This window comes from Tachypleus tridentatus, chromosome 1 (genome assembly GCF_004210375.1).
Source record: "Tachypleus tridentatus isolate NWPU-2018 chromosome 1, ASM421037v1, whole genome shotgun sequence".
NCBI classification, from domain to species: Eukaryota; Metazoa; Arthropoda; class Merostomata; order Xiphosura; family Limulidae; genus Tachypleus; species Tachypleus tridentatus.
The window spans coordinates 96,906,961-96,934,920 of record NC_134825.1 but is presented as its reverse complement, the minus strand read 5'-3'; the positions used below and the strand labels follow the sequence as shown (position 1 = coordinate 96,934,920).

Here is a 27,960-nt window from a genome sequence, read left to right as displayed (position 1 = left end):
CAAGATTTTTGGGGAATTTGTCTGTTTAGGCTTTCCTCATGCTATCCTGAATACATCTTGAGGAATTATTGTTGAAAGGGGTCTTCTATACATTCCTGAGTTAGAGATTTGCACTGGTCTTTCCAATCAAGGTGTTTCAGCCATGCAACATCTACACCTGTAAAGATGGGGTACTTCGTCTTTACCCACCTTGTCATTTTTATGTTCATTTCTCCATATATCCCTACATCCATGAAGGTTGGTTACTTGCATTGTAAGGATCAACCCTATATCCCTAACTCTCCCCAGTGTTCATAATGCCAGTGGTTTGGTCACATTAAACCTTTTCTGTGACTCTTATTGTTGCCCCCTCGGTGTGGATTCCTGTACGTGGTGAGGGGACCTCCCAGGGAAGGTTCTGTTCTATCTGGTTACCTTCTCTGGGATCTAAACATCCACCCACGTGTTTACCGTGCGTGGCGACCTGTGAAGGGGAGGAGAGGATCCTGGTGGTTGAGGTGTCCAATCCTAACACACCACTTTGGCCTCGAATTCCTGTAGACGGGCGGCCTTTGGGTGGCCCCCCTTGGGTCAATCGGCTGGTCCACTTGGGCTAGAGTCAACCAAGTACCAGTGTTGGAAGTTGTCAACGGGTGTTGTGGACATTGTGCCTGATGCTGGTGTTTGGGTATAGTGCTCACGAAACCCTGGCGTTGCTGCATTGTCCTTGCGTGACTTTGTAGTGCATCCCCTTGTAGGGCTCCTTGGTGGGTAGGGTCAGTGGGTACCGAAATTTTTCCTTTTTCCTATGGATCCTCTAAAAATTTAAATAAAATTGTAAAAAAACAGTCAATGGGTAAGTGACCACGTCTTGAATACTCAGAACAGCAATCTTCAACATCAGTAACACACGCACCTCATTTTCTTATATTACATTCTCTTCGAAAACCTTTAGGGCAAATGTCCCCTTTTTTTATTCAAAAGGGACTAGAGGGACTTGCTGGCTCTCCAAAATCAGTTAAGAAACTTTCATCTGGTGACATATTGGTTGAAACATCCACATCCCAACACAGTGAACTCCTTTTGAATTCAAAGGCAATTGGGGATATACCTGTTGAGGTTACACCCCATGCTACCTTGAATTCTTCACGAGGAGTTATTGTTGAAAGGGATTTGAAGAACGCTCCCGAGTCAGAGATTCTCGCTGGTCTCTCCACTCAAGGAGTTTCTGCAGTGAGGCATCTCCACTGCAAAGATGGAGTTACACTGCCAACAAATACCCTCGCTTTTAACATTTACTTCACCACGCACCTGCCACCATCAAGGCAGGTTATCTCATTTGCAGGGTTCGCCATACATACCAAACCCTCTTCGATGTTTCCAATGTCAGAGATTCGCCACTCAAGGACATCTTGTCGTGGTTCCCTGACATGTGCTCGCTGTGGAGGCAAGGACCACGATGCCTATGACTGTGACATGAACCCACATTGCGTAAACTGCAATGGTTCTCGCCCTCTTACTTTCATTCTTGCCCAAAATGGTTGGAGGAAAAGAGGTGCAGCGCTTGAAAACGACACATAACATTAGTTATCCTGAGGCTCGAAAATTGCTGTCCACAACTCCATCTCGACATATGCTGCTGCACTTCATTCCACAACTACAGTGGGAGTGCAGACAGATCTCTCTGTGCCTCCAAGAGAATCGTTTTCAAAACAAATGAAAAGCCTTTTGACCTCCATGGTTAAAAAAGGTTGATGAATCGACTTCCACACCCATCTCTGTTCCTCCCATACCTTCCAACAAACCTCAAGATCCACGCCCTTCAGTTTCAAATACAGGCATTTCTTCTGATACATCTTTTCTCCCACCACAAGAGACAAAACAATTATTCGTCAAGGCCCTCAGTCACTGGATTCCCATTCCAATAACAAAACCTGCCCACCAGACCCAGAGCAGGATCCATGGAGGTTGATAGACCTCCTTCGACTAAAGACAGTAAAGAAAAAAAAAACGTGGTCGTAAACCGAAGGGTTCTCCAGCCACTTCACCTACCCGTTCTTAAAAATGGCCACCTTGATACAATTGAACTGTAGAGGTTTACGTTCTAATTTGGATGATATCAAAACGCTGATTGCTTCCTACCATCCTGTTTGTCTTTCTTTACAAGAAACATTTCTCAAAACTGCTGATACTGTCTCCATTTGGCAGTTTTCTCTGTACAGAAATGACAGGTTGTGTGATGGTCGAGTACATGGAGGGGTGGCACTGTTGGTTGATCAACACATGCTCACCCTGTCTTTGTCACTCAACACACCCTTGGAGGCTGTAGCCATCTGTGTTTCCTTGGGTCATACCATCACTGTTTGTTCTCTGTACCTGTCCCCTGGAGAGACATATGATCAATCAGATCTTGATGCTCTCGTTGAACAATTGCCATCTCCATTTCTAATCCTACGGGATTTTAATGGACATCATCCCCTCTGGGAAGTGCTATTATTGATGGGAGGGGCCAATCTGTAGAGCGGATGCTCTCTAATCACAATCTTTCTCTTTTCAATACTGGTTCTTCCACTTACTTTCATGCACCTAGTCAGTCCTTTACTGCTATTGATCTCTCAGTTTGCTCCCCTTCATTATTCTCCCATTTTTCATGGAGGATTGACAGTAATCCACTAGGCAGTGATCATTTTCCGATCCTTTGAGAGAGACTGGCCGTGGTCGATGCCACCCTACCCGCATGCCCCGGTGGAAGCTGGATCAGGCAGACTGGTCCACTTTTTACTGCTCTCAAAGAACTTGATCCTGCCATCGTAGACGACTGTGTAGCAGTGGTAACTGACTGTATTACACATGCAGCTGCTCAGTGTATTCCTAAAACCTCGACACATTTTCCACGATATCCTCGTCCGTGGTGGAATCCTGCTTGCCACTTAGCATGGAAGGCTCAAAAGCGGGCCTGGGATACTTTTCGTAGATATCCCACACTTTCAAACCGGGTTGCTTTCCAACCGGCCCGTGCACATGCAAGGTGGGTAAGACGTCAAAGCCAGAAGGAATCTTGGATTAAGTTCACAACCAGCATACCTTCTACCACCAGTTCCAAGATCATATGGGACAGGATTCGAAAGGTTAATGGGCACTACAATTCTATCCCCCTCTCGATCTTACTCTCTGATGGTCAGGAGGTGACTGATGTTCGGAACATCGCTAACACTCTAGGTGAAAGCTTTTGCCGGGTATCTAGCACTTCTGCTTGTTCCTCCACCTTCCTGGCCGTCAAGACTCGGGCAGAACGATCGCCTCTTTCCTTTCGAACTGACTGTTTCTTTGATTATAATTGTCCCTTTACCCTGGTGGAACTAAAAAATGGCCCTTCATCGGTCTGCCAGTACATCTGTTGGACCTGATGATATTCATTATGACATGCTGCACCATCTATCTCCTGCTTCTCTTGATGTCCTTCTGATTGTTTTCAACTGTATCTGGCAGGAGAATGTTTTTCCTGATGCCTGGTGCCAGACTATTATTTTACCTTTCTCTAAGCCAGGGAAAGATCCCAAGATTCCTTGAAACTACCATCCAATTGCTTTGACAAGCTGTCTCTGTAAGACATTAGAAAGGATGGTTAATGCTCATCTTGTTTGGTTCTTTGAATCAAACAACCTCCTCTCGCCCACCCAGTGTGGGTTCAGTCGACAGCACTCCACCACAGACCACCTAATTCGTCTTGAAACATCTATCAGAGAAGCCTTTCTCAACCACCAACATCTTGTATCAATATTCTTTGATATAGAGAAGGCTTACGACACAACATGGAGGTATGGCGTTTTGCGAGACCTCCATACATATGGGTTACGTGGCCATCTACCCATGTTTATTAAAAAATTTTTTAATGGACAGGAGATTCCAAGTTTGTGTGGGTTCGACACTTTCCCGTTCTTTAGTACAGGAACTTGGAGTCCCTCAAGGTTCTGTATTGAGTGTTATACACTTCAGTATAAATGTAAATGCCATCACTGAACAACTCCCTCTCACTGTTGCGAATGGGCTGTATGTCGACGACTTTCACATCTCATGTCAGTCATCAAACATGAGATATATTGAGCGGCAACTACAAACCGCCCTCAATTGTGTAATGGAAGTGGACTCTGGCAAACGGCTTTAATTTCTCTCTCCAAAACTGTATGCATGCACTTTTGCCGTCAACGGGTATTCACCCTGATCCTGAACTTCATATCGGTGAAGTTTTGCTGCCAGTAATCCCGGAGACCAAGTTCTTGGGGCTTATCTTTGATCATAAACTGACCTTTATACCACACTTAAAGCAGCTTTGGGTCAAATGCACAAGAGCACTGAACATCCTCCATGTTCTCTCTTCTAGCAGTTTGGGGGCAGGTCGCTGTTCAATGTTAAAGGTATATAGCGCTCTTATTAGATCGAAACTCAATTATGGATCAATGGTCTATGGCTCTGCCAGACCCTCAGCCTTAAAGATGCTGGACCCCATTCATCACCAAGGACTTTGACTCTGCACTGGGGCTTTCCGTACCTCTCCAGTTCAAAGCAAATACATTGAATCTCATGAACCTTCTCTACACCTTCGCCATTTGCAACTATCTTTACAATATACTTCGAAACTTCATTCCTTACCAAAGCATCCCACCTGGAAATGTGTTTTCCTTCCTCGGTGGGCAGTACTTTTTCAGAACAGACGATCTGTCATTGCTCCGCTTGGCCTTCGTGATCCGGCGCAATTGGATGAATTGGGACTGTCCTTGGATAACATTGCAGATTCCACAGGTTGGCCCATCCCACCATGGCTTATTACAGCCCCCAAATGTGATCTTTCTTTCAGTCACCTAAAAAAGGCAGATACTCCAGATTGGAAGTACCGTCTTTTATTCAATGAATATCTTTCAAACAATCATTCAGTTCCCATTTATACAGATGGTTCCAAATCAGGTAATCCAGTGGGCTCTACTATGGTTTGCTATGGGTCAGTAGTTGCGTGCAGAATCCCTTCTACAGCTTCTGTGTTCACTGCTGAACTGTATGCCATATCTCTTGCCCTGGATCATATTGCAGCTGAGCAGTACTCCAACTGCACTATTTATACTGATTTGCTTAGTTCTATACTTGCCTTGGAATTGCTACATGTTAGCTCATATCCTATTCTCGCTGATATTCGAAACCGACTGGCCCATTTCTCATTAGCAGCGACTTCAATTCAGTTTTTCTGGATACCAGGCCGTGTTGGTATTCGCGGGAACGAGCTTGCAGACATGGCAGCTAAATATGTCTGCTTCAGCACCATTACTCCTATGCCTATTCCGTACATGGACTATGGTGTTGTCTTCAAGGCTCGGCTCTGTGCCAGCTGGCAGTCCACTTGGAGTGAGCAACGTGACAACAAACTTTTTCAAATCAAACCCAAAATTGGACTTTGGCCATCTAGCTTCCGTAAAGTTCGAAGGAGGAAGTTGTTCTCACTAGGCTACGCATTGGTCACAGTTTTTAACTCATCATTTTCTTTTATCTGGAACTGATGCACCAATGTGTAGTTTGTGTAACACTCAAATCACTATCAGCCACGCTTTTACTTTCTTGTTATCGTTACAATTCTCAACGACGGCAATATTTTAAACATATTTTTTCCCAGGGTCTGTCTGTAACATTGGACAGAGTTATTGGTGATGGTGACTCTGTCCACCTTGAAAATGTTTTTAATTTTTAATGGCCATTAATCTTTTTAATCTCATTTAAGTGTTGCATATTTATTCATTACACCTTTTAATTGTGGTTCCTTTTTACTGTTTTAATCTCTCTCTTCAATTTGACATTGGACAATGGCCAGAACATTAAATAACTCGACACCAGGACTGGAAAGGCCAACTTCAGGTGACTAACGCTACTGTTTGAACTATCCGTTTGAACTACTCGTTAGTCGTCCTGGCGAGTTGTTATTATACTTTTGCTGCATATCATTTCACACTTTTACTACTTAACTTTTTAGTACTGGCCATATTGACTCATAACCCGGAACCAGGACTGGAAAGACCAACTTCAGGTGACTGACGGTGGTTTTTATACTTACCTGTTAGTCTTTCTGGCGGGTTATGATCATTACCATTCTGCTGCAGGTAGTTCTTTACAACTTTGTTGACTGGATGTCAACCTTGGTTTTTACGCCATTTTCTGTTTTAATTGCTGTTTTGTTTTTACCTTCATTTACTTTTACAAATTTTACTCCATTTACTTGACTTTTATCTTTTTACTGGACATTTGGCTACTCATTATTACGATTTTATGGAGTGTCTTTTAAAACTTTTATTCTTTTACATTTTGATAATAGCTGCTATGACACATAACCCAGAACCAGGACTGGAAAGGCCAACTTCAGGTGATTGACGGTGGTTCTTGAACTTACCTGTTAGTCTTCCTGGCGGGTTATGATCATTACCATTTTGCTAGAGTTATGATCATTACCTTTTGCTAGAGTAAATACCTTACAACTTGGAAAGACCAACTTCATACTCTGCCTTCTATGTTAACATTGTAGACTAGGTGTCAACATTAGTTTTATACTTTTTTGTTTTACCTTCATTTCCATTTATGTCTATTACTACATTTATTTATTTATTTATTTTTTTTTACATTTTTACCGAATGTCTGGCGCAGATAGCCTCACTGCTTTGTGCCATAAAACACTAAATCAATCAATCAATCAACTTATTGTTGCACCTTTTGTGGTGGGAAAGACCACAAAGCAGATTTATGTGATCAGAAGCTCACTTCATCAGCTGTGGTTCTCACCCTTCCTAGTTCTGTTCTTGTCCAATGTGGATCAAGGAAAAAGAAGTACAATGCTTGAGGATTGTGAACAATGTGTCTTATCTTGAGGCATGGAAACATTTATCTTCCACACTGACAAATGCAAAGGCTGCTGCTCAACAGTCTACCATCTTGATGGTGAGCATACCAACCTTTCCATGCCTCCTAAAGATACTTTTCCTCTTATCTTCAGAGTTTGTTGCATCTATGTGAAAAAGATAGTTGACAAGTCCATGTTAACTCCAGTCTCTGTCCCTACATCTGTTTCTGGTTGCTGCTTGCATCCCTCTCTATCAGCCCTAAGATGCAAAACCATTACATGGTCACACCCACAGTCAATAAACCCCCTGTGTTCTGACAAAGATCTGCTTACTCGGTGTCAAACAGAATTCATGAAGGTCAACAGACCTCGGTCTTCTAAAGAGAAGTGGCATGGTCACAAACCAAAGGGTTTTCTGCTCTCATCCCCTACTAAATATAGTGGAACTTTCAAGGCTTAATTTCTGACTTGGAGGACATTAAAACCCTAATTGATTCATACCATCTAGTCTATCTCTTTACAAGAAACTTTCCTCTATTCTGCCAATGCCCTCACCCTTTAGCAGTTTAGCCTCTGTAGAAAAGACAGGTTGTGTGGTGGTTGAACCCATGGTGGTGTGGCTTTGCTGGTTGCCCAGCATTTCACTTGATGCTGTGGCAATTTGTCTTTTTTGTATAGTACTATCAGTATCTGTTCCAACTACTTGTCTCCATGACACACTTACAGTCAGTCAGACCTTGATGTTCTTTTAGATCAGTTGCATCTTCCATTCTCCTCTTGGGTGATTTTAATGGACATAGCCCCTTCCAGAGCAGGGCTGACATTAATGGGAAATGTCATTCTGTGGAGAGTATGCTCTCAGGTCTTAACCTCTCTGTATTCAGTGATGGTTTTTCTACTTACTTTCATGCACCCAGTCAGTCTTTTAATGCTATACATCTATATGTCTGCTTACCCTGACTCTATTCTCATTTTTCATGGAGTGTGAAGAGTGATGCATGTGGCAGTGATAATTTCCCTATCATTTTGCAGGAAACTGGCTGTAGTCAATGCCACTGTGAAAGTTGGACCAGCCTAACTGGCTCTCTTTCAACATTCTCTCAGAACTTGATCCTACCATCTACTGTTGACTGCATGGGAGTAGTGACTAAATATATTGCCTAGGCAGCTGCTCATTCTGTTCCTGTGACCTTGACTCATTTTTCCATGGTATATTCATTTATGATAAAGTCCTGCCTGCCAGGAAGCATGGAAGACTTAAAAACAAGCCTGGGAGATATTCTGATGGTACCCCTCTCTTTCCAACTGCATCATTTATTAGTGAGCCCATGCCTACACTTTGGCAGGTCAAGCATCAGAGCCAGAAGGAATCTTGGGTTAAATTCACCTCCCACATTTCTAGTTCAACCAGCTCCAGTGCTGTGTGTGACAAGATTTGTAATGTCAGCAGGTTGTACACCTCTCAGCACCTTTCAGTTTTACTCTCTGATGGCTATGCTCTCAATTTGCCTGCACTTTTGCTGTCAGTGGGGAGTACATCCTGATGGTGCCATAAATTAAATTCTTGGAACTTGTGTTTGACTGCAAGCTGATTTTTATTCCACATATCAGGCAGCTTTTGTCAAGTATATCAGGACATTGAACATTGCTAACACCCTTTGGGAGAGATTTTCTTATCTCTTCAGCTCTTCTGCCTCCTTACTAGCCTTCTTGGCCATCAAGACTCTGGCTGAGATATCGCCACCTTCTTTTGGAAAGGTATGCCTCTCTAACTACAATTGTCCATTCACCATGGTGGAACTGAAAGTTCACTCTTTATTGGTCTAGCAGTGTATTTGTCAAACCCAACAATATTCATTATGATATGTTGCACCATTTATCTCCAGCTTCTCTTTTTATTCAAGTTGTTTACAATTGGATTTGCAGGAGGACATACTGTTGAAATGTTGCTTTCATGAGCTAGTTGTCTGTGTAAAACTCTTGGAGAGGATGGTCATTGCTTGTCTCATAGTTCTTATAATCAAACAACCTTTTCTCACTCGCCCAGTGTGATTCTGACAACAGCATTTTATCATGGACCACCTGATATGACTTGAAACATTGATCAGGGAAGCTTTCTCAAGAGAGAACACCTAATTTTTGATCTTGAAAAGGCTTGTGACATGACATTGAGGTATATGAATTTTATATGACCACCCACACTAAGGATTGTGTGGCCATTTGCCCATTTTTCTTAAGAAGGTTTTACTTGACAGATGATTCTAAAACACTTTCTCACTTGCTCCCACAGCTACTTGGAGTCCTTCAAGGCTGTGTCTTGAGTGTCACACTTTTCAGTATTAAGATTGACACCATCACTCATCAGCTTTTTTTGACTGTTACAAACAGTTTATACATTTTGTGTCAGTCATTGAATATGAGGATTAACCAGCAGTAGCTTTAGACTGCCCTCAATTGTCTCATGCATTGGACAATCACTATGGTTTTTTCTTTTTTGAAACAGTTTGCATGCACTTTTCCCACCAGCAGAGAGATTGCATTCTGATCTCAAACTTCAGCTCGGTGACAACGCTCTTCCCCTAGTGCCAGAAATGAAGTCCTTGGGACTTGTTTTTGACTGAAAGTTGGCTTTTATTCCACACACCATGGAGCCTTATATCAGGTGTACTAGGACACTAAACATTTTCCACACACACTCTTCAACCTCTTGGGGAACAGATTGATGTTTTGTAATCAAAACTGATTATAGGTCTCTGATCTATGGTTTGGCCAAGCTTTTGGCAGTTAGAATACTGCACCCCATTCACCATCAGGGGCTTTAGCTCTGTATAGGGGCATTCTGCAGTTTGCTGGTTCAGTGTTGGTACACTGAGTCTGACGAACCATCTCCATTTTCAACATTTGTCGCTCTCCCTGCAGTATGCTGCTCAACTGTTTCTTGCCACAGCACACCACTTAAGATTGTTTTTACATCCTCAGTGGGCTGTATTATTCAGTAAAAACACAGTTCATTATTCCACCTTTTTTTTGGCTTATGTATCTGAGTGCTCATCCCTTTGTCACATGTTACCATTCCCATGTGTGATCTTTCTCTGAACCACCTGAAGAAGGCAGATACTCCAGGTTGGAAGTACTACCTTCTCTTTATGAAACATCTTTTGAACTGTCCCTTATATAGATGGTTCAAAGTCCGATGCCTCTGTGGGCTCTGCTTAGGTTTGTCATGGCTCTATAGTTGTGCACAGACTTTCCTTTACAGTTTTTATGTTCACTCTCAAGTTGTATGCCATCTCTCTTGCCTTGAGTCATGTAATAACTAACCAGTACTTTATCTGTACTATTTACACAGACTTCCGTAGTTATCTACAGGCCCTGGAATTGCTTCATGTGACTTCTTACCATATTCTTCTTGGCATTTCTAACTGTCTCACTCAATTTTCTTTGTCATATGCTCATATCCATTTTTTCTGGGTATCAGGCTATGTCAATATTTGAAGGAACAGTTTACCAACACCATAACTAAATCTGTCTGCTCTGGTACACCAAATCCCATAAACTACCTCTATTTTCAATGGATTTGTGTTCAAGGCTTCGCTTTTTGCCAGTTGGAAGTTGGCTTGGGGTGAAAAATATTCCAACAAGCTTTTCCAGATCAAACCTACCATTGCTCTTTGGCTGTCTTGTTTCTTCTGGGATTGTAAGGAAGAAGTCATCTTGACAAGATTCTACAATAGTCACTGTTTTCTAACCTATTGCTTTCTTTTGCCTAATATCAGTGTACCATTGTCTGGCCTTTGTGACACTGACATCACAATAGCTCACATTTTACTGACATGCCATTATTATGACTGGGAGTAACAGCAACATTTGAGACATGTTGACTTTTAACAGTGTTATTTGTTATAGTGACAATGTCCATTTTGACTGTTTAGTTTTTTACAGGCTATTGGCCTTTTTAATTTTCTTTAAATTTACTTATTTCTGGGATTTCAACAACAGTATGATAAAGATAGAGAAATCTTATATTTTAGCATTATCATTTTTACCTTGTTGTTTATTTGTATGTTTGTTATGTTTTATTAGTCTGTTTTTTACCTTCTTAACATTTTACAGGGAATTATTTTCTTCTAAAAAAGAAATGAAACAATTCCTAATTTTTTTTACAAAGGTTGGTTCAATCATTTAGCATCTTATTGACACAGATAGTCTCTTTGGTTTGCACCATTAAATTCAAGCCAATCAAATTATGCTTCAAAAATTTGTAGCTTTGTAAATGACAATTGAATTTGTTGTTTGTTTTTTATTAATAGAGCACCTGAAAGGACAACTAGAGGATTATGTTCGTCAGTTTAAAGGAAAAGTACGATTGTTACGTAACAAACAGCGTGAGGGCTTGATTCGTTCTCGTACATTTGGAGCTCATGAATCAAAAGGAGATGTTGTGCTGTTTCTGGATGCTCACTGTGAGGTGAATACTAACTGGCTTCCTCCGTTACTGGCTCCTATATACATGAACAAGTAAGTTGTTCAACTCTTTTGTAATGGTATGGATCTAACTGCACATGTCATGATCTTTTAGCAGTTTATTTTTAAAATTTTATTGAGTAAATTTAGAACCTTCCACCACTTTGAGTTGCTGAGAATTCAATGTATTTAGTAAATTAACTAGTTAGCATCTTCTCCTACTTCATTCTTTTCAACACATTTTTCCAAACATCTTGTTTAGTTTCACGTAATTTTCTTAAGGGCTTGTTTATAACCAATAGAGAAGACAAGTTGTGTTTTCGTGATTCTGATAGTTGTTTGTAAAGAGCTTAGATGATAAAATAACAATCTCACCAAGACTGTTGAATAGTGATGACCAAGTTGTTACTCTGAATGGAAATTAAACTTTTTGTAACGCATATATACTTTTTATAAACTCAAGCAAATTACAGATATTTTGTGTGCACTAATAGAGTAATTTTTTTATCTTTCTAATATCTACATTTAAAGCCTACAATAATTTATTTCTTCACCCTCCATTTGAAAAAATAAAAAAGCTTAATAACAAAAGCACATCAGGGCAAAATATCACCACATCTTCACATAAGTAGAGGAAATAATTGTTTTTCTTTGTAATTTTTATTTGTTGTTCTGTGTTTGAAGAAACATAGCTAAAATTTAAGCATTTAAGAGTAAAAAATAAATGTTCATATATGCCTAATGTATGGTAGCTGAATTATTGAAGCAGTTTGCAAAATATTGGTAATACACTTAGATTTGTAGACTGTAGGGTTATATAGTTGCTTTTATTTTACCTCAATTCAAACAACTGGAAAAAACAAAAGTTAAAATTAAAGCAAATAATGCATCATTAGAAACTTTATACCTTTGGAAAAATGCAGTAAAAGCAAACAAAAAGTTGTACAACCTTGACTATACAAATGTATGCCAATATTTACTCACAAGGTACATTAAGAAAGTGAAATAAATGTACATTTACACAAAGTTGTGTAAAGATACTATAAATGAATACATATGTATATTATAAAATGTAAATGTATCTATGCATAACTGTATAATTATATTTTAGGAAATTCAGATAACTGAAGGTATTATACATACAAGTGTATAAATAAAAGAAAAACGCAAAAACACATAGGTAATACACAATGATATACAGAACTGTATGTAAGTTTTCTAGAACAAAGAACTTGCAAAAATATGCATGACACTGCACAGAAAACACAATGAAATGAAAGGGAGTATCATACATACAGGTGTAAGAATAACAAAAAAAAACTTTCCAAAAGTATTTTAGGCAAAAACATTGCAAAAAGGAAATATTGCTGTACATTAAAGTATAATAAAAAATGCTAAGGTATTTCCTAGTTGTTAGAGAAAAACTATTCATTATAGAAAAAGAAAACTGCATTTGTAAAAGAAAAAGAGCAGACACTCTTACCTAGTACTTAAATAATTTATTGAAACTGTCATAAAAAGATGTATTTTTATGTTATAAACATACAAAATAAATCAGCTATGGTAATTCATCAGTTTTGTTTATGTACTATGTAAAAGCCTAACTTCTTTGAATTGTATCACTGTCATGATACTCTGCAAAGTTATTTATACAGAAATACACATCACAGAGTGTGTACTTTGTCCATTGTCTGTGAGGCATAGGCTGCATATTTTCTTTTTACCTTGTTTGACAAGTATTGGATAATGCCTGTCAAGAGTGAGTCTCAAAGGAGAATCCTGTGCAGAAGTAAGTGGAATACCAGTAGGACCAAGCCTGTTCTGAAGAAGAGGCTCAACAAGAGATGTGACCTGCTCCATCCTGAAGGATTGCTGTGTAGATCTTGAATATTAACCCTTTCATGATGGGTTACAAGTCAAAGGCCATGTCATTGTGTTTGTTGACTTGCATTGAAAATTTTATTGAACTACTATTTTCTGCATTTATGTCAGTAAGTTTGGAATCAAATTGTAGGTTATAATTCAAACTTTAGTATTATATATGAGTTAATTTCTTAATTTGAAAGTAAATATTAAAAGAACACGATGTTACTAAGTCTTGTGTTATGTTGAATGCAACATTGTTTAAAATTAGGTATTTATGATATCAAAATACTAAGTCTATAGTTTTGTACAAATTAGGAACTCAAATTCCTAATATCATCAAGCTAGAGTATAAAATAAGAACCTCATCTTTTTAGTTTGCTGAAATATGGCATATGTACTGAATCAAACACAGTGGCCCCATTCACCTCTTTACATTTTTGAAAATAGTCCCTCATATACACTTGCTTCAATGTATGACATGCATAATCAATCAACAGCTCACAGTGTCCCCAGCGTGGTTTTCTCAGACATTTTATTCTCTGAAAAGGCTACCAAGCATCTTTAGTTTGCTCAAAATTTCATATTTTTTTAAACCTAAATACATCTTAGTTACTGAGCTTAATAATTTTTATTGGAATTCTATGGTATCAGTATAGTTATTTATGATTTTTTTGGTCATTCAATTGTGTGTATAAAACCTAAGAAATTTTGTTTGATATCCTCCACATATGAAATTTTAAAAGGCTTAGTAACTGAGAACAAAGGTCATAGCAAGAAGAGAGAATTGTTTGCTTTACTTCTTGATTTATTGTTCGATATTTTATGAAAAATAAGTATAATAATTTATTTCTAAGTAGTAATAATCTATACATTTGTATAATTATAATAATTGAAATGTGTCTATATGTTGCAAAATACTGGTCCACTAAAACACAGCCAAGACAGAGAAACTAAGGGTCAGTTTTATATTACAGGACACGTAACATGAGTGCACATGTACCTTGTCAATGCAAGTTATGTAATGTTACCTAGTTTAACCTGGAAGGTAATTAATAAATATATTTGTAAATATGTAGCATTATAGGACTTAAACTACTTAGACCAAACATTTGTAATTTTGTTATATTGTGAAGTCATTCTAGCACAAAAACAAGCATAATTTATATTTATTTCTTAATTGTTTTTATGATGGCTATAAGGTTGGTTAAGTAACCGACTTCACATAGAGTACAGAAAACATGAAATATAAAGTCTTACTGAAAACTAATGTTTGACATGTATTTAGGAGGTTTTAGAGATTATGCAAATAATAAACAGATTCAGTCAGAGGCATTGAAATTGAAGCATCACATACTTCAACATGTAGTTTCACTGACTGAAATGCTGATTCTTCTGAAGAGGAAGAAGTATCCAAAAATAACTGAAACTATTCCTTAAAAAGAGATTTTTTTCAACTCCTTCATTTTTTTGCTTTACTGACTGTTTATCTATTTCTAAAAGGAAAACAAACACATAAGTTATGTATATTCACTGGTGTGTATATATGCTTGTATATATATTCTGCAATGTGTAACATAATTTCACAAGCAGTACATAATAATGCTGAATTACAGGAGCAGGTAAAATGGATTTCCATCAATAACTGTGAACTGAACTTACTGAATAAAGGTTCTGTACACACGTGTGTGTGTGTGTGTGTATATATATATATATGAATGATGATTACTTACCTCAAAGTAAGAGTCAGTTACAACTCAAGGTATTTTTAAAACTCTTAGGAAACTTCTGAACTGCACTTCAGTTGCAAACATAATGTTTTTCAGAGAAGATGAGCCATAAGTGTATTCACCACATTACTATTTGGAATATTATGTCCACCTGTACTTTCATAAACATTATGCTAGTGTGACTGGTTTATTGATAGTTATAATGTCAAATCAACATTCGAGTGTATCTTAATGCATTTTATATTCATTTTATTTACTGTTTTCATAATGATCTCAAATATTGTAAGTTCATTAGTAAGAAATATTTCCTATAGATAGCATTAAATATTCTAAATTTTAATTTATTACTGAAAGATAATGTTCTGAGAGAGAAGTTAAAGGGGCTTCTATTGTACCAAAAATATTGTATCATGCAGATAAATATCTGTGGCATCCCTATTATATACATTTGAGAGTGCTTGTAAGGAAACAAAGTTTTGGCTCTATGTGATGTTTGTGGTTTCCTTTCTGAGCCTTTTGAGATGGATTCCTATACTTTGTGAGGGGACCTCCCAGGAAAGGATCTGTTTTTTTAGTTTACCTTCTTTATGATCTGAACATTCACCATGTGTTTGTTGTGTATAGTGACCCATGAAGAAGAGAGGATCCTGGTGGTTGGTTGAGGCACTGTAACACACTATTTGACCTTGAATTACTGTAGATGGGTGGCTTTTACATTATATATGTAAAAATATCTGGTATGGGTAGAGAAAGCACTATTTAGAGGAGCAAACAACGGTTTTACCTTCTTTGGTCAAAGTCAGGTTCACAAAGAAAGTAGTTGTGTAATTGAGTGTAGGAATACCAGAGGGCATGCTTAGATGTTGGATATATTTATTAATATAGGTATAAAGGTGTTCCTTTCTATTGGTTTATTTTGGGCTTGAGTTTTTATATAAGTAAGGCTTCTTTAATTTTGCATTTGTTTATGTTTGTTTCTTTATTTGGTATTTGGGTGTTTTCTTTGGTTATGTTGTGTTTATTTGATTTGCAGTGTTCAAAAATGTGTGAAGGTGATTCTTGTGCTCTTTGAATAACGGATTATTATTTCATCATGGTGGTTGTATGAGAGGTGTAAGTCTTTGTTTTTGTACTTAGTTATTTAACCATTATTTCTGAACAAACATACATTACACCATTATTAACAGTACATGCTCATATGATCATAAAGAAAATAAGAAACTTAAACCAAAAATTATCAACAAAAGAAATGACATCTATTTCATTCAACAATGTAGAAAGGAACAACTAACCCCTTAACTTTGTAGAGGTAAAACTATCAAAAAATTTTAATCAATGCATAAATATTCAAAATTTACTGAAAAAACTACTTAAAGCCATGTTGAACACAAAATACAAAGAACTACATGACTTACAGAAACAAAAAAATGAACATAGATCATCAACTGACATGCTGTATTAAACCAGAGATTTATGGACTTATACAATGAAACATCAACCAAATCAACACTATGAACGACAGGAACAAAAAGATCTGCCACAACAAAAACTAGAGAAACTAAGATATAGACAACAGAAAAAACACCAACACGACAAACAATTGATTAACCTCATAATTAACAGATCCAATCGACAATTAAACACAGACGAGATACACCTACTTAACAAAGGACTGAACTTCGTAGTAGCACCTAGGTATATCCCAACCTTAGAAATTAAAGCATGTTTAGAAGACCTAGCCAGGAGACTTGTGATACTTTCCACAGAACACAAAAACAACCAAAAATAACCAACAAAAAAAAGACAACTTCAACAATTCTATTGACATCCAACTGCTAAACTTCCCAAAAAAAGTTAAAATTTTATATTTTCCAAAAACACCTAAAAACAACAGCTTAAATAGATTTTTTTGAAGAATTTTCTCACAAAACCATCAACATAATTTCATAAAATAGAAAACTAAAATACAACCTTACAGAAAGAGACATTAATTCCATTAAAAACCTAAAACAAGACAAGAACATTAAAACTATGAAAGCAAATAAACGAAATGCTATAGTCATAATGAGCACAAATGAATACAGCCAAAAAATGAAGAACATTCTATCAGACACAAATAAATTTAAACCAATACACACACATCCAACAAAGACACATGAAACACAACTAAACAAAATACTACTAAAATGAAAAAAGCCAACACAATTTCAAAGACACTTTATTTCTACCTATGCAATACCAACTCATTCACACAACAAATATACAGCATCCCAAAACCTTGTAAACCAGGTTGTTTACAACCTGTTTACTACGACCAATAATGTCCACATATGAATCGTTTAATTACTGTCTTGGTAAATACATAGCATGGGCATTCTTCAAATATGTAACATCAACCAGCTCATTCATTAAACACTTTTTTACTTTCAAATCTAACCTTAATCAACTTAATCATAAAGCCTTAATGGCCAGTTTTGATGTTATATCCCTCTTTACAGAAGTCCCAACCTCTGAAGCCTGCAAGATAGCCTTAGAACTCTATATCCAAGATCCTAACCCATCAATAAACATTCCCAGCAACCCTCATAGAATTCACCGCTATGAAGACAAACTCATGTTCAACAACCACAACTATATTCAAACAAATAGCCTAAGTATGGGTAATCCAGTATCACCAGTTCTAGCCAGTATATTTGTGACACAAGTTAAAACACAAGCAATTAACACAGCATTACATCCACCACTATACTGATACATATATGTATATGTCACGATTGCAGGATTGACTTCAACAGAACACACACTTAATTTTTTCAATCACGTTAACTCTATACATCCCAACATTAATTTCACATGTGAACAGCAAGAAAACAATCAAATATCATTTCTTTACTTCAAAATTACAAGAACCTTGGGATTCAGCACATGAAACAAAACAAAAACTCAACATACTAAGAAACCAAATAAACACAGCCATAAAACTATGCTCACCAGATAAAATTAACAAAAAAATTAGACAAAATAAAACAATACTTCATCAACATGAACAAGTTTTCTCCAGAAACCATAGAAAACATCATATGCACACACCTAGACAAAAAGCAAAATCAACTGACAAAAGTAAATATACCCCATGATTTAAAAATTGCAAAACAGTATACTGCTACATACCATATGTACCCAACATCAACATAAAAATAACCAACATTTGGCAAAAACTAGTAACAAAACATGATATTCCACTTAATACCAAATTTATTCAAAAACCAGGCACAAAACTAAGGTCTATACAGTGTAAAAAATACACTGACAAACACCACACCAACGTTATTTATAAAATACAATGTGATAACTGCCATGACTTCTATATTGGAGAAACAAGTAGAAAAATGGAAACCAGATTCAAAGAACACAAAACGTTACCTTCACACGTTTTCTAACACTGCAAATCGAATAAACACAACATATCCATAGAAAACACCCAAATACTAAATAAAGACACAAACAAATGCAAAATTAAAAAAGCCTTACTTATCCAATAACTCAAGCCCAAAATAAACCAATAGAAAGGAACACCTTTATACCTATATTAATAAATATACCCAACATCTAAGCATGCCCTCTGGTATTCCTACACTGTTACACAACTGCCTTCAAACATGTGGTCAGCTATTGGTCAGTTACCTCTTTCTTTCTTTCTTTGTGAACCTGACAATGACCGAAAAAGGTCAAAACTTTGTTCACTCCTCTACATAGTGCTTTCTCTACCCATACCAGCTGTTTTTACATATAATTTTCTCTACAAATGGGTTTTCTCGATATCACAGATGAAGCTTTCTCTATCCATACCAGCTGTTTTTACATATATAACTTCCAGTTTCTCTGACTAGTTTTTGTCTTGTAGAGGATGGACAATGCTCATCTTGTTTGATTTAAGAAATCAAACAGTCTTCTCTTGCCCACCCAGTGTGGATTCTGTTGATAGTGCTTTACTGTGGACCAGTTTATTTGACTTGAAACCTGTATTAAAGAAGCCTTAATTAAGAGAGAATGTTTTGTTTATATCTTTGATCTTGAGAATGTTTGACACTACTTGGAGATATGACATTTTGAAGGTTGTCCATTCATGCGAGTTGCATGGTCATTTTCTCATTTTTATTCATAATATTTTTACATGACAAGTAATTTCAAGTGAGGCTGTCCTTAAGTGTCATGCTTTTCAGTGTGAAATTCAGCACCATTACTTGACAACTTCCTCCTATATGTCAATGACTTTCACTTTTTGTACTGGTCATTGAACATGAGGTTTATTGAGCAGTAGCTTTAAACTATCTTCAACTGCTTGTTGAAATGGAACAGTGCAGACAGTTTTACCATTTCTTTCTTCAGAACTGTTTACATGCACTTTTATCCACCAGTGGGGTTTACATCCCAATCCCAAACTTTTTCTCGAAGATTTTGTTGTTCTTGTTGTGGTCCCTGAGGCAAAGTTTTTGGGTTTTATTTTTGGCTAGAAGCATATTTTCATTTCTCACATCATGCAGCTAAGTGTCAAGTGTACAAGGGCATTATAAGTCCTCTGTGTCCTTTATACCACGTTTTAAGAGAACATATTAGTGTTCCGTGTTCATGATCTGACATGCCCTTGTTCGATTTAAACTGGATTATGGTTCTCTGGTCTGGGGTTCTGTCAGGTCCTCTGACTTGAAGATATTGGACCCTATTTACCATCTGTGGCTTCAACTCTGCATGGAGACTTTTCACACATCTCCAGTCCAAAGTTTACATTCCACGAATCTCCTCTTCAACTTTATTTGCAGTACGTTACCAAACTTCAGTTCTTACCACAGCATTTTGCATGGGGTTGTCTTCTTTCTTCAGTGGTCTGTTCTCTTTCATAATAGACAATTTGTAATTGCTTCTTTTGGCTATCTTGTTCTCATAAGGATTGGAAAGAAGGAAGTTGTTTTGGCTAGGATACACAGTGGTCACAGTTTTTTTAACTCATTTTCTTTTACCTTGTACTGACTTACCAATATTTAGCCTTTGTGATACTCGAGTCACTGTTGAGCATGTTTTATTTTTGAGTCGTAATTACAACTGTGAGAGGTGTTACCATTCTAGACATGTTTTCTAAGAGTTTATCCTTGAAATTTAACAGTGTCATGGGCTGTGGTGACACTTGATCGTGTTTTTAGTTTTTTAATGGTTTATAGGTCTTTTTAATTCTATATAAGTTGTTTTTAACCTAATTATTGGTCTTTGTTTAGTTTTTCACTTGAAATTATTTTACATTTTATAGTCTTTTTTAATTTTGACATTTTTACCCATTGTTTGGTATAGATAGCCCAGTTACCTTGCCCAAAAAAATGCCAAACAACCAACCAATCCTGGGAGATCTTGTATCCAAATAAAGGAAAAGTTGATGATTGACAAAAACATTGAAATTCTCTGTATGGACTTTTTGTCCCAAACATTAAAGTCCAGATGTAGAGCTGGAAGTACCGTTTTGGTCTCTTCTCCTTTCCTTGAAGTCTTAGACATGGAGGCAACTGAATGGCCACTTTCAAAGCTTAGAAAAACCTGGAAATGCTGTAAAGATTTTGGTGGATTCTAATTTAAATTTTTGATATATCTTAAAAGTTTCACATTAACACTCCTACGAAAAGACGTTTCTAGTCCTGATTTCTCCAAGCCCGTTCCCTTGGCTGTGGTTTCGCTAGATAGTAGATAGGGACAGTGGGAATCTCGTTAATCCATTCATTAATGGATTTAAATGGCAATTTTATTTAAATACAAAATTATTAGCCTAATATTAATAACCTTTCAAGTTGCTCTGGGGTCTATTAAGCCACACTTTTCGTAGGAGTGTTAATATATTTGTGATATTAACCATAATTGTAAAGACTGACAAGGAATAAATTTTCTTAACATAGATTTTTTTTGAAAGTCTTTTAATAACAGTGGATAGATACTGCTTGATAATGTCCAGTATCAGATAGTTTCAGGCACTGTAACTGTCCAAATTAAAGACTTTAGAAAATAGATAGATAAATGATGTATTAAACAGGCACTGTGAAAGATAAATGGAGAAATTTATAGTATCTGCTATACTACAAATAAGAGAAGAATTTGTAAGCTTCTATTCATATTTCTTCAGATGTGTGTAGGATATATTACAGATTTAAGAACTAGTTGATGATGAGCATTGTATAGATTTAAAGTATTTTTATTTGCCAGGATCCTTTGAGTTCTAAGATGTTTCTGATTAATCATAGAGCAGCTCTAATTTATAGTGATCTTGGGGATTTCCGAGATGCTTCTCAGTATTTTGCAGCAATCTTTGGTGATTTTTCCAGATGTTGCATGGTAGATATAGTGACTGCTAAGTGCATTGATTTTTGGGAATTTCATAGATGCTTTCGAAATTTTACAGAAGAATGAAAAATAATACAGAAACTTACCAGTTACACCTATACAAAACAGAACGTCTACCTATAGACATACCTAATGTTTGCATGTTGCATGATTAAAGAAAAAATATCCAGGCCTTTTTATTTTCCTAAAAACAGACATTCTTCTGTATGAATGATCTGTTAAAGAAAAGGAAGGAGAAAAGGTTTTTAAGGTGAAATTTATGCAGGAAATCATGTTTATTGTTTTATCCTTTAATAAGTAATGGATCCCACATTGAACACTAATTTATCTTTATAGGGTTGGTACTTATTTCAGTACTGTTAGTGACAGAAAATTTATAAATTAGCAGGTTTATTTATTTTAAAGAACTATTAAGTTTTGATATACAGTAAATAAAGTTTAAACTAACATAATCCTGTGTGTAGTTGTAAAAGTGTTCCAAATTATTTTAAAATAGATACCATATTTAACAAGTATGGAACACTGTGTTTGGTTTTGCTTCTTTGACTTCAACTGGGAGATATAAAAAGTAATCAACAATTAATTCTTTCATATTTCTGTAATAGATTGAGCTAAAACTGTTGAGTCATAAGTACATGGAAGTTAAAGAAATTTCTGGTATTGTACAATGAAGTTATAACAATAGTATATACTTCCTCAAAGTATATGATTGGAAGAACAACCATTTTTTTTTGTATTAACTTCATGCTAGTTCATATTCTCTTTACTGGCATTGTGTGTCAAATCAATGCTTCATTATTGGAAAAGCTCTCTTAGAAATGTCTATGAATATTGTAAACTTCCTAACTTGCTTTAATTTGTTTTTTAGCACAGTGATGACAGTTCCAGTAATTGATGGAATTGACAAGGATACCTTTGAATATCGTCCTGTATATCGTGGAGACACCCACTTTCGAGGGATTTTTGAATGGGGAATGTTATACAAGGAAACTGAGATCCCTGAAGAAGAAATGAAGGAAAGAAAATATTTTACCGAACCTTACAAGTTAGTAAAAATAATCACAAGTAGCTATGTAATTATGAAATATAATAATACAGTAGAAATGACATTAAAAATATAAATGTAAGAATATTCGTGAAGTCCAAGTTTATGGAGATAATTCCAAGTACTAGCTGGTGTACCCATAATTTGGATGGAAGTTATATAAATTCATGGTTAATGAAATATTATGTTAGGACATGAAGTTGTTTTCTTTATATATAATTTTACAAAACTCAAAATGCCTGTAAAAACAGCAAAACAAAAAAATATGAAACTGTAAGTTTCCATGTATCTCCTCATGTACCAAACAAATCTTGATGTCAAATTTGGTGAAGATCCACCAACAGTGGCAAAGTAGCAGTAAAAAAAACTGCAAAAACACTCATTTGTTAGCATGTGCTGGTATACCTCACCTTTCATAGACCTCAGATCTGTTTGCTTTCACTTATCATCAGGCCAACCAGTCTTTACTTGATTCACAGCAGTTGGAGTCATTTTTGTCTGTATGAGAGGCTGATCTTGAAAATCATATCCGTCTATGTCATGCACAGTTTTCCTGCCTTCATGTTATCCTTACTGCTCTCCTGAAATATTTATTTGCTATACGCTTTCTATCACATTGGTTTAATTGTCCTCTTCAGCTTTATCACTCCACATGGGGGTTTTATTCTACCGAGGGACAATGTCTTGTCCCAGGTTCATGTACGATCAACTTAACTTTTAGGACCTACGGATGGCTTCTTTTCTTCATTAGTTCATTTTTTATGATTTTCCTAAGTCTTTGAAATCTGTGAGGTGCAGACAATCTTTTCATTTTTGGTTGCTCTATTATCTCATTGTGATCCCTTACAATATTCTGTTCCTGTTACCCACACTGCATTCTTCCATTCTTTACCTCTTCCTACCACTAAGAGTTTAACTATTTATTGTGTTCCTAGATGTAGATTTCCTCATCACTGGCAGTACTGGTGACTATCCTGTGGGTTCCAGTACAGTGGGGATACATTTGACCAATTTAGTTTCCCCGATGTTTGAATTTGTACTGGTCCTTGAGTTATCCAATTTTTTATAAGATCTTTTCATCTGTTTTCTTTCCCTACTCATGTTGTCTTCTGTTTTCATATCTTTCCAGTATCTTGGGATCATAATATCAGTTAGCATCTATTTTCTCTTACAGAAAGCTATCAATCCTATCATTCAACCTTCCCTGGGTTTTTACTCCAGACTTTTTGTGGTCCCAAAGAAAAATCATTCCTCCTTCCTTTTTAGACAATTTGCATAGGTGGTTGAACAAGACGATGTGTTGTCAGGTGTACTGCTTCCTCCACCTCATTCAGATTTTCGTCTATTCATAGATGCTTCTCTCCATAGTTGGGGACATGGTTCAATCAGCAGGAGACTTCCAGACGCTGGTTTCCTGTGAAGAGTTTTGGGGGATCTAGACTTTAATGGAGGCATTTATCCCCTTGAGTTGGGTACATATGCAGTCTATTCAGTGGATTGTGCATAACTACTGGAATATTGCTTGGGATCTCTTGCATTGTCTCATTGCCCTTCCTCCTTTCTTTTCAGACAGTGCATATAGGTTGTTGAGCAAGACAACATATTGTCATGTGTACCACTTCCTCCACCTCATTTGGATTTACACCTATTCACAGATGCTTCTCTCCACTAGTGGGGGCATGAGTAAATTAGTAGGAGGCTTCCAGGCAATGGTCTCCAGTAAAGAGGCCTTACCATATCAACATTTTGTGCTTCTTGCAGTAGAACATAGCTCATATCATTTCCATACTTTTCTACAGAACTGACTTGTCATGATGCATTCCAACAATTTTAGAGTAGTGCTTTATATCCATCACCAAGTGGAAATCCATTCCTGTCCCCTTTGCAGTTATACTTTGATCTGTTTGTGTATCATGTTCTTGGTGCTTTCAACTTTGTGTTGGATAGCCTTTCCAGATCTGGAAAAATTTATCCCATACAATGGCCTCTAGACTATCAGGTTCTCCATTGGCAATGCAATCAGTAGGTACTCCTCATCTGGAATAATTTAGCAGTTTCTTCAATACCAAGTTACCTACTATTTTAGTTTCCAGTGCCTCATCTTTATGCCCTAGCTATTGATGCTTCCAGTTAGGATTAGACCAACCAGTACTTTTATGTTTATCCTTCCATCCAACTTCTTGCCATGGTGGTTTTGATCATCCATGCCACCCCATGTTTGTTTCTTCTGATTACCTCTTACTGGCTGGCACAACCTTGGTTTCCTTGTCTACTGCAATTTCAAACTACCCCTCTATTGTGTCCTCCTCTTACTCAATCCCTACTACATCAACTTCAATTGTCAGTCTTTTATCACCCATATTCACCCTCAAACTTAAATGAATAAAGCAGAAGGGGATGTCTGCTCACCCTGTTGCCCTTTTGATTGAATAAATAATAGGCAGTCTGCTTTTCAAAATACAATACAGACAGAAGGGGATGTCTGCTCACGCTGTTGTCCTTTTGATTGATTAAATAAGGGACAGTCTGCTTTTCAATATACAGTTTTTGTGGTCACCTGTTGCACTGTCTCTGGTGTTGGCATTTCTCCAGATGCTACACCACATTTTCTTTTCCTTGTTCTTCTAGTGGAGTATGAGAGATTTTGCCCATTTCCAGTTCTGAGCCACTGAGGTGGTGGATATTGAAAGACCTCTCCTGAATGTTTGGTTCCATTTAGTAGAGAGTAGGGTGTTGGTGTTCTACTGGTGTAGATGGCATGCAATCTTCCAGTCATAGTTCCACTTTCATGTGATATATCCCAGGGGTTGCTGTATATTTCTAGGAGCAATCCACTTCCAGCTGGTGGCATTACACTCTGTCTTCTGTGCAGTCTTATCTAGAGGATAATGTTGATTAGAGCAATGGTTCTTCTTGTGCTCCACCTCAGGGTGATTTTAATGCCTAAGAGTAATGTTGAGCAGTGAGGTGCCAGTCTAATTGAGTTTGATTTGATCTGTCACATTGGCATATACTTCCTACCATCAATCAGATATTGGGTTCCCAGATGTGTGGATGATTGTTGTTTTGTACACATTTGCCTGTTTCATATATTACATTGCACAGTGTATCCTTCGATTCAACTTAACTCAAGATGAAGATGGTGTGGGCCCTCCTTCAACCAGTTTTGGACTGGAGTTGACTGACGACATCCATTGTGCTCTGGCTACTCTACATCTTGGAGCACTTCCATTGTAGTTTTCCCCACATTTTTGTTCATAGCTGGTTCTTCTACAGTCTTTCTTCTGTGAGCTTGAGCATCCAGTATGCTGTTTGGATTCCCACCCAACTGGCTTTCTCTCTCATTTTGGTTATTCTCCTTCCATTTTCCACTCATGTATGTAACACTTAATTCCATGCTAAGTGAAGAATATATCTGGTATATATATATATATATATATAAAAAAAAAGAGAGAGAGAGAGGTGGTACTGTCTACATATTCCTATCTTAACAAGGGTGTTCTTTGGATAGACATAACTATCATTCAAAAATAATATACTTGTAAAAATGGTTGGTATGGGTAGAGAAAACACTATGCTGAGGAGTCATTTTTACACATTTTTCTCCACAAGTGGGTTTTCTCGTCATCATAGATAGTAATGTCTATCTACTTACCAGTCCTTCCACCAATACAGTGTGGGATTCTAGCTATGCATGTGAGAAGAGGTATACATACTATTCTGAAGTTATTATTTTTCTTTACTGAAAATATATTTTCTACAGGTACGTATCTCTTCTCATATTTCTCATCTTTCCTCCCTTTTGAAAACTGGTGCTTTTTTTTCTGCTTAATTTTAAAGAGATAGTTTGGTAGAATCAACTAGAAGGAATCAGGAGAGTGTGTGATACTCATGTTGGTGAAGGATTGTCATGTGATGATCTACATGCAAGAGACAGTTGAACCATATTGATCATATAGTATATGGCAGTCCAAGGCTTGTGACATGGAGAGGAAAGCACTGAATGAGAATAACTATATGTGTGCAAAGAGGCAAGTATAGTTACTGAAATATATTTTCAGTAAAGGAAATTAACTTCTGCACAAGTTGCATGGTTTCAGCAAATTACATTCAGAGTTTAATCAAACAACTTTACTATTAATGTCATTAATACCATGTGCATTATTATTTGATTTTGTTTTAATGTGATGTAAAAGAAATCACGGATTTTAATGTTTGGTCTTTTTTGCATCACCAATAATTCATTTACAATCTACATATACACTGCTGGCCAAAATCTTAAGACCAATGAACACAGAAAAAATATGCATTTTGCATTTTTAGCTTCAACTACTTATTTGAGTAGAGCTTCAAAAGATGAAAATAAGGAAAGGGAAAATAAAAATAAAAAACTTTTTTAGCATTCAACAGGGAAAATGTGAACATTATGAAATTAGCCTAAATACTAGCTGGTCAAAAGTTTAAGACCATACCAAAAAGAAGTCCTAAACAGGGTAGGAAATGCCCAACAAGAGGTCTCAGTAGTGAGTTGCATGTCCATCATTGCAAATAACTTCAACATTTGCTTTGGCATGGTTCATATAAGTATTTGCAGAAGGCTGGCTGGAATGTTATTCCAAGTGGTGAAGATGGCTTCATGAAGATCATGCACTGTTTGCAACTGACGTCCATTTCTATAGACTTCCCTTGCCATTCACCCCCAAACATTTTCAATGGAGTTCAGGCGAACACGTAGGATGGTCCAAAAGAATCACGTTATTCTACATGAAAAAGTCCTTTTTCCTGCAGGCATTGTGGATTGCAACGTTGTTTTGTTGAAAGATCCAATTATTTCCACACAAGCGAGGGTCTTCAGTCAATAAGGATGCTCTTTCCAACATGCCAGTGGAGCCAGCTGCTGTTTGATGACCCTGTATAACCTGAAGCTCCATTGTTCCATGAAAGGAGAAAGCACCCCAGATCATGATGAAACCTCCTCCACTGTGTCTTGCAGAAAATGCCTTCAGTGGGATATCCTTATCATGCCAGTAACGTTGGAAGCCATCTGGACCATGCAGGTTAAATTTTTTCTCATCAGAGAACAAAACCTTCATCCACTTTTCTACATCCCATGTTTTGTGCTTCTCAGCAAAGTTTAACTGAGCTGTTTCTTGGTGTGGAAGGAGGTGTGGCCTTTGAAGACGTTTACGGTTTTTAAAGCCTTTCTCTCATAGATGCCGTCTTGTTCTTGAGCTGCATTTTGTGTTTGTAAGGGCCTTAATCTGGTTCAACGATCAGCTGGTGTCTTGTCGAACAACTCGTCGAATTCTCTTGCTCAACACCAGCAAAATGTTCTTGGGCCGACCACTTGAAATTCTCATTCAGTATCCCTCAGGGTCTTTTAAAAATTTGCATCAGCAGTTTTACTATGCCCAGTCTCACCAGTGATGGCATGTTGAGAGAGACCTTGCTTTTGCAGCTCGACAATTCTGCCACGTTCAAACTCTGTTAATTTCTTAGCCTTTACCATGTTTTTACTTAATGTAACACAGGAGTTTTCAATGAGAGATGTTGACAACACTAATGCTTGAACACAAATGACTAAATTTCGTTATGTGTTATCGATTAACACTTCGGTTCAGTATGGTCTT

The 27,960-nt window shown here is 37.0% G+C and overlaps 1 protein-coding gene across 4 annotated transcripts in view; it reads left to right on the top strand.

Annotated features, from left to right (window-relative positions):
- The window catches only part of LOC143256487 (N-acetylgalactosaminyltransferase 7-like), a 63,014-nt gene that overhangs the window by 8,813 nt on the left and 26,241 nt on the right, over positions 1-27,960 (top strand). For all 4 annotated transcript variants that reach the window (XM_076513780.1, XM_076513787.1, XM_076513797.1 and 1 more), the window contains exons 5-6: positions 11,161-11,368; positions 22,154-22,330. In XM_076513780.1, the coding sequence (XP_076369895.1) occupies positions 11,161-11,368; positions 22,154-22,330 (385 nt within the window). The remainder of the gene's footprint in view (positions 1-11,160; positions 11,369-22,153; positions 22,331-27,960) is intronic.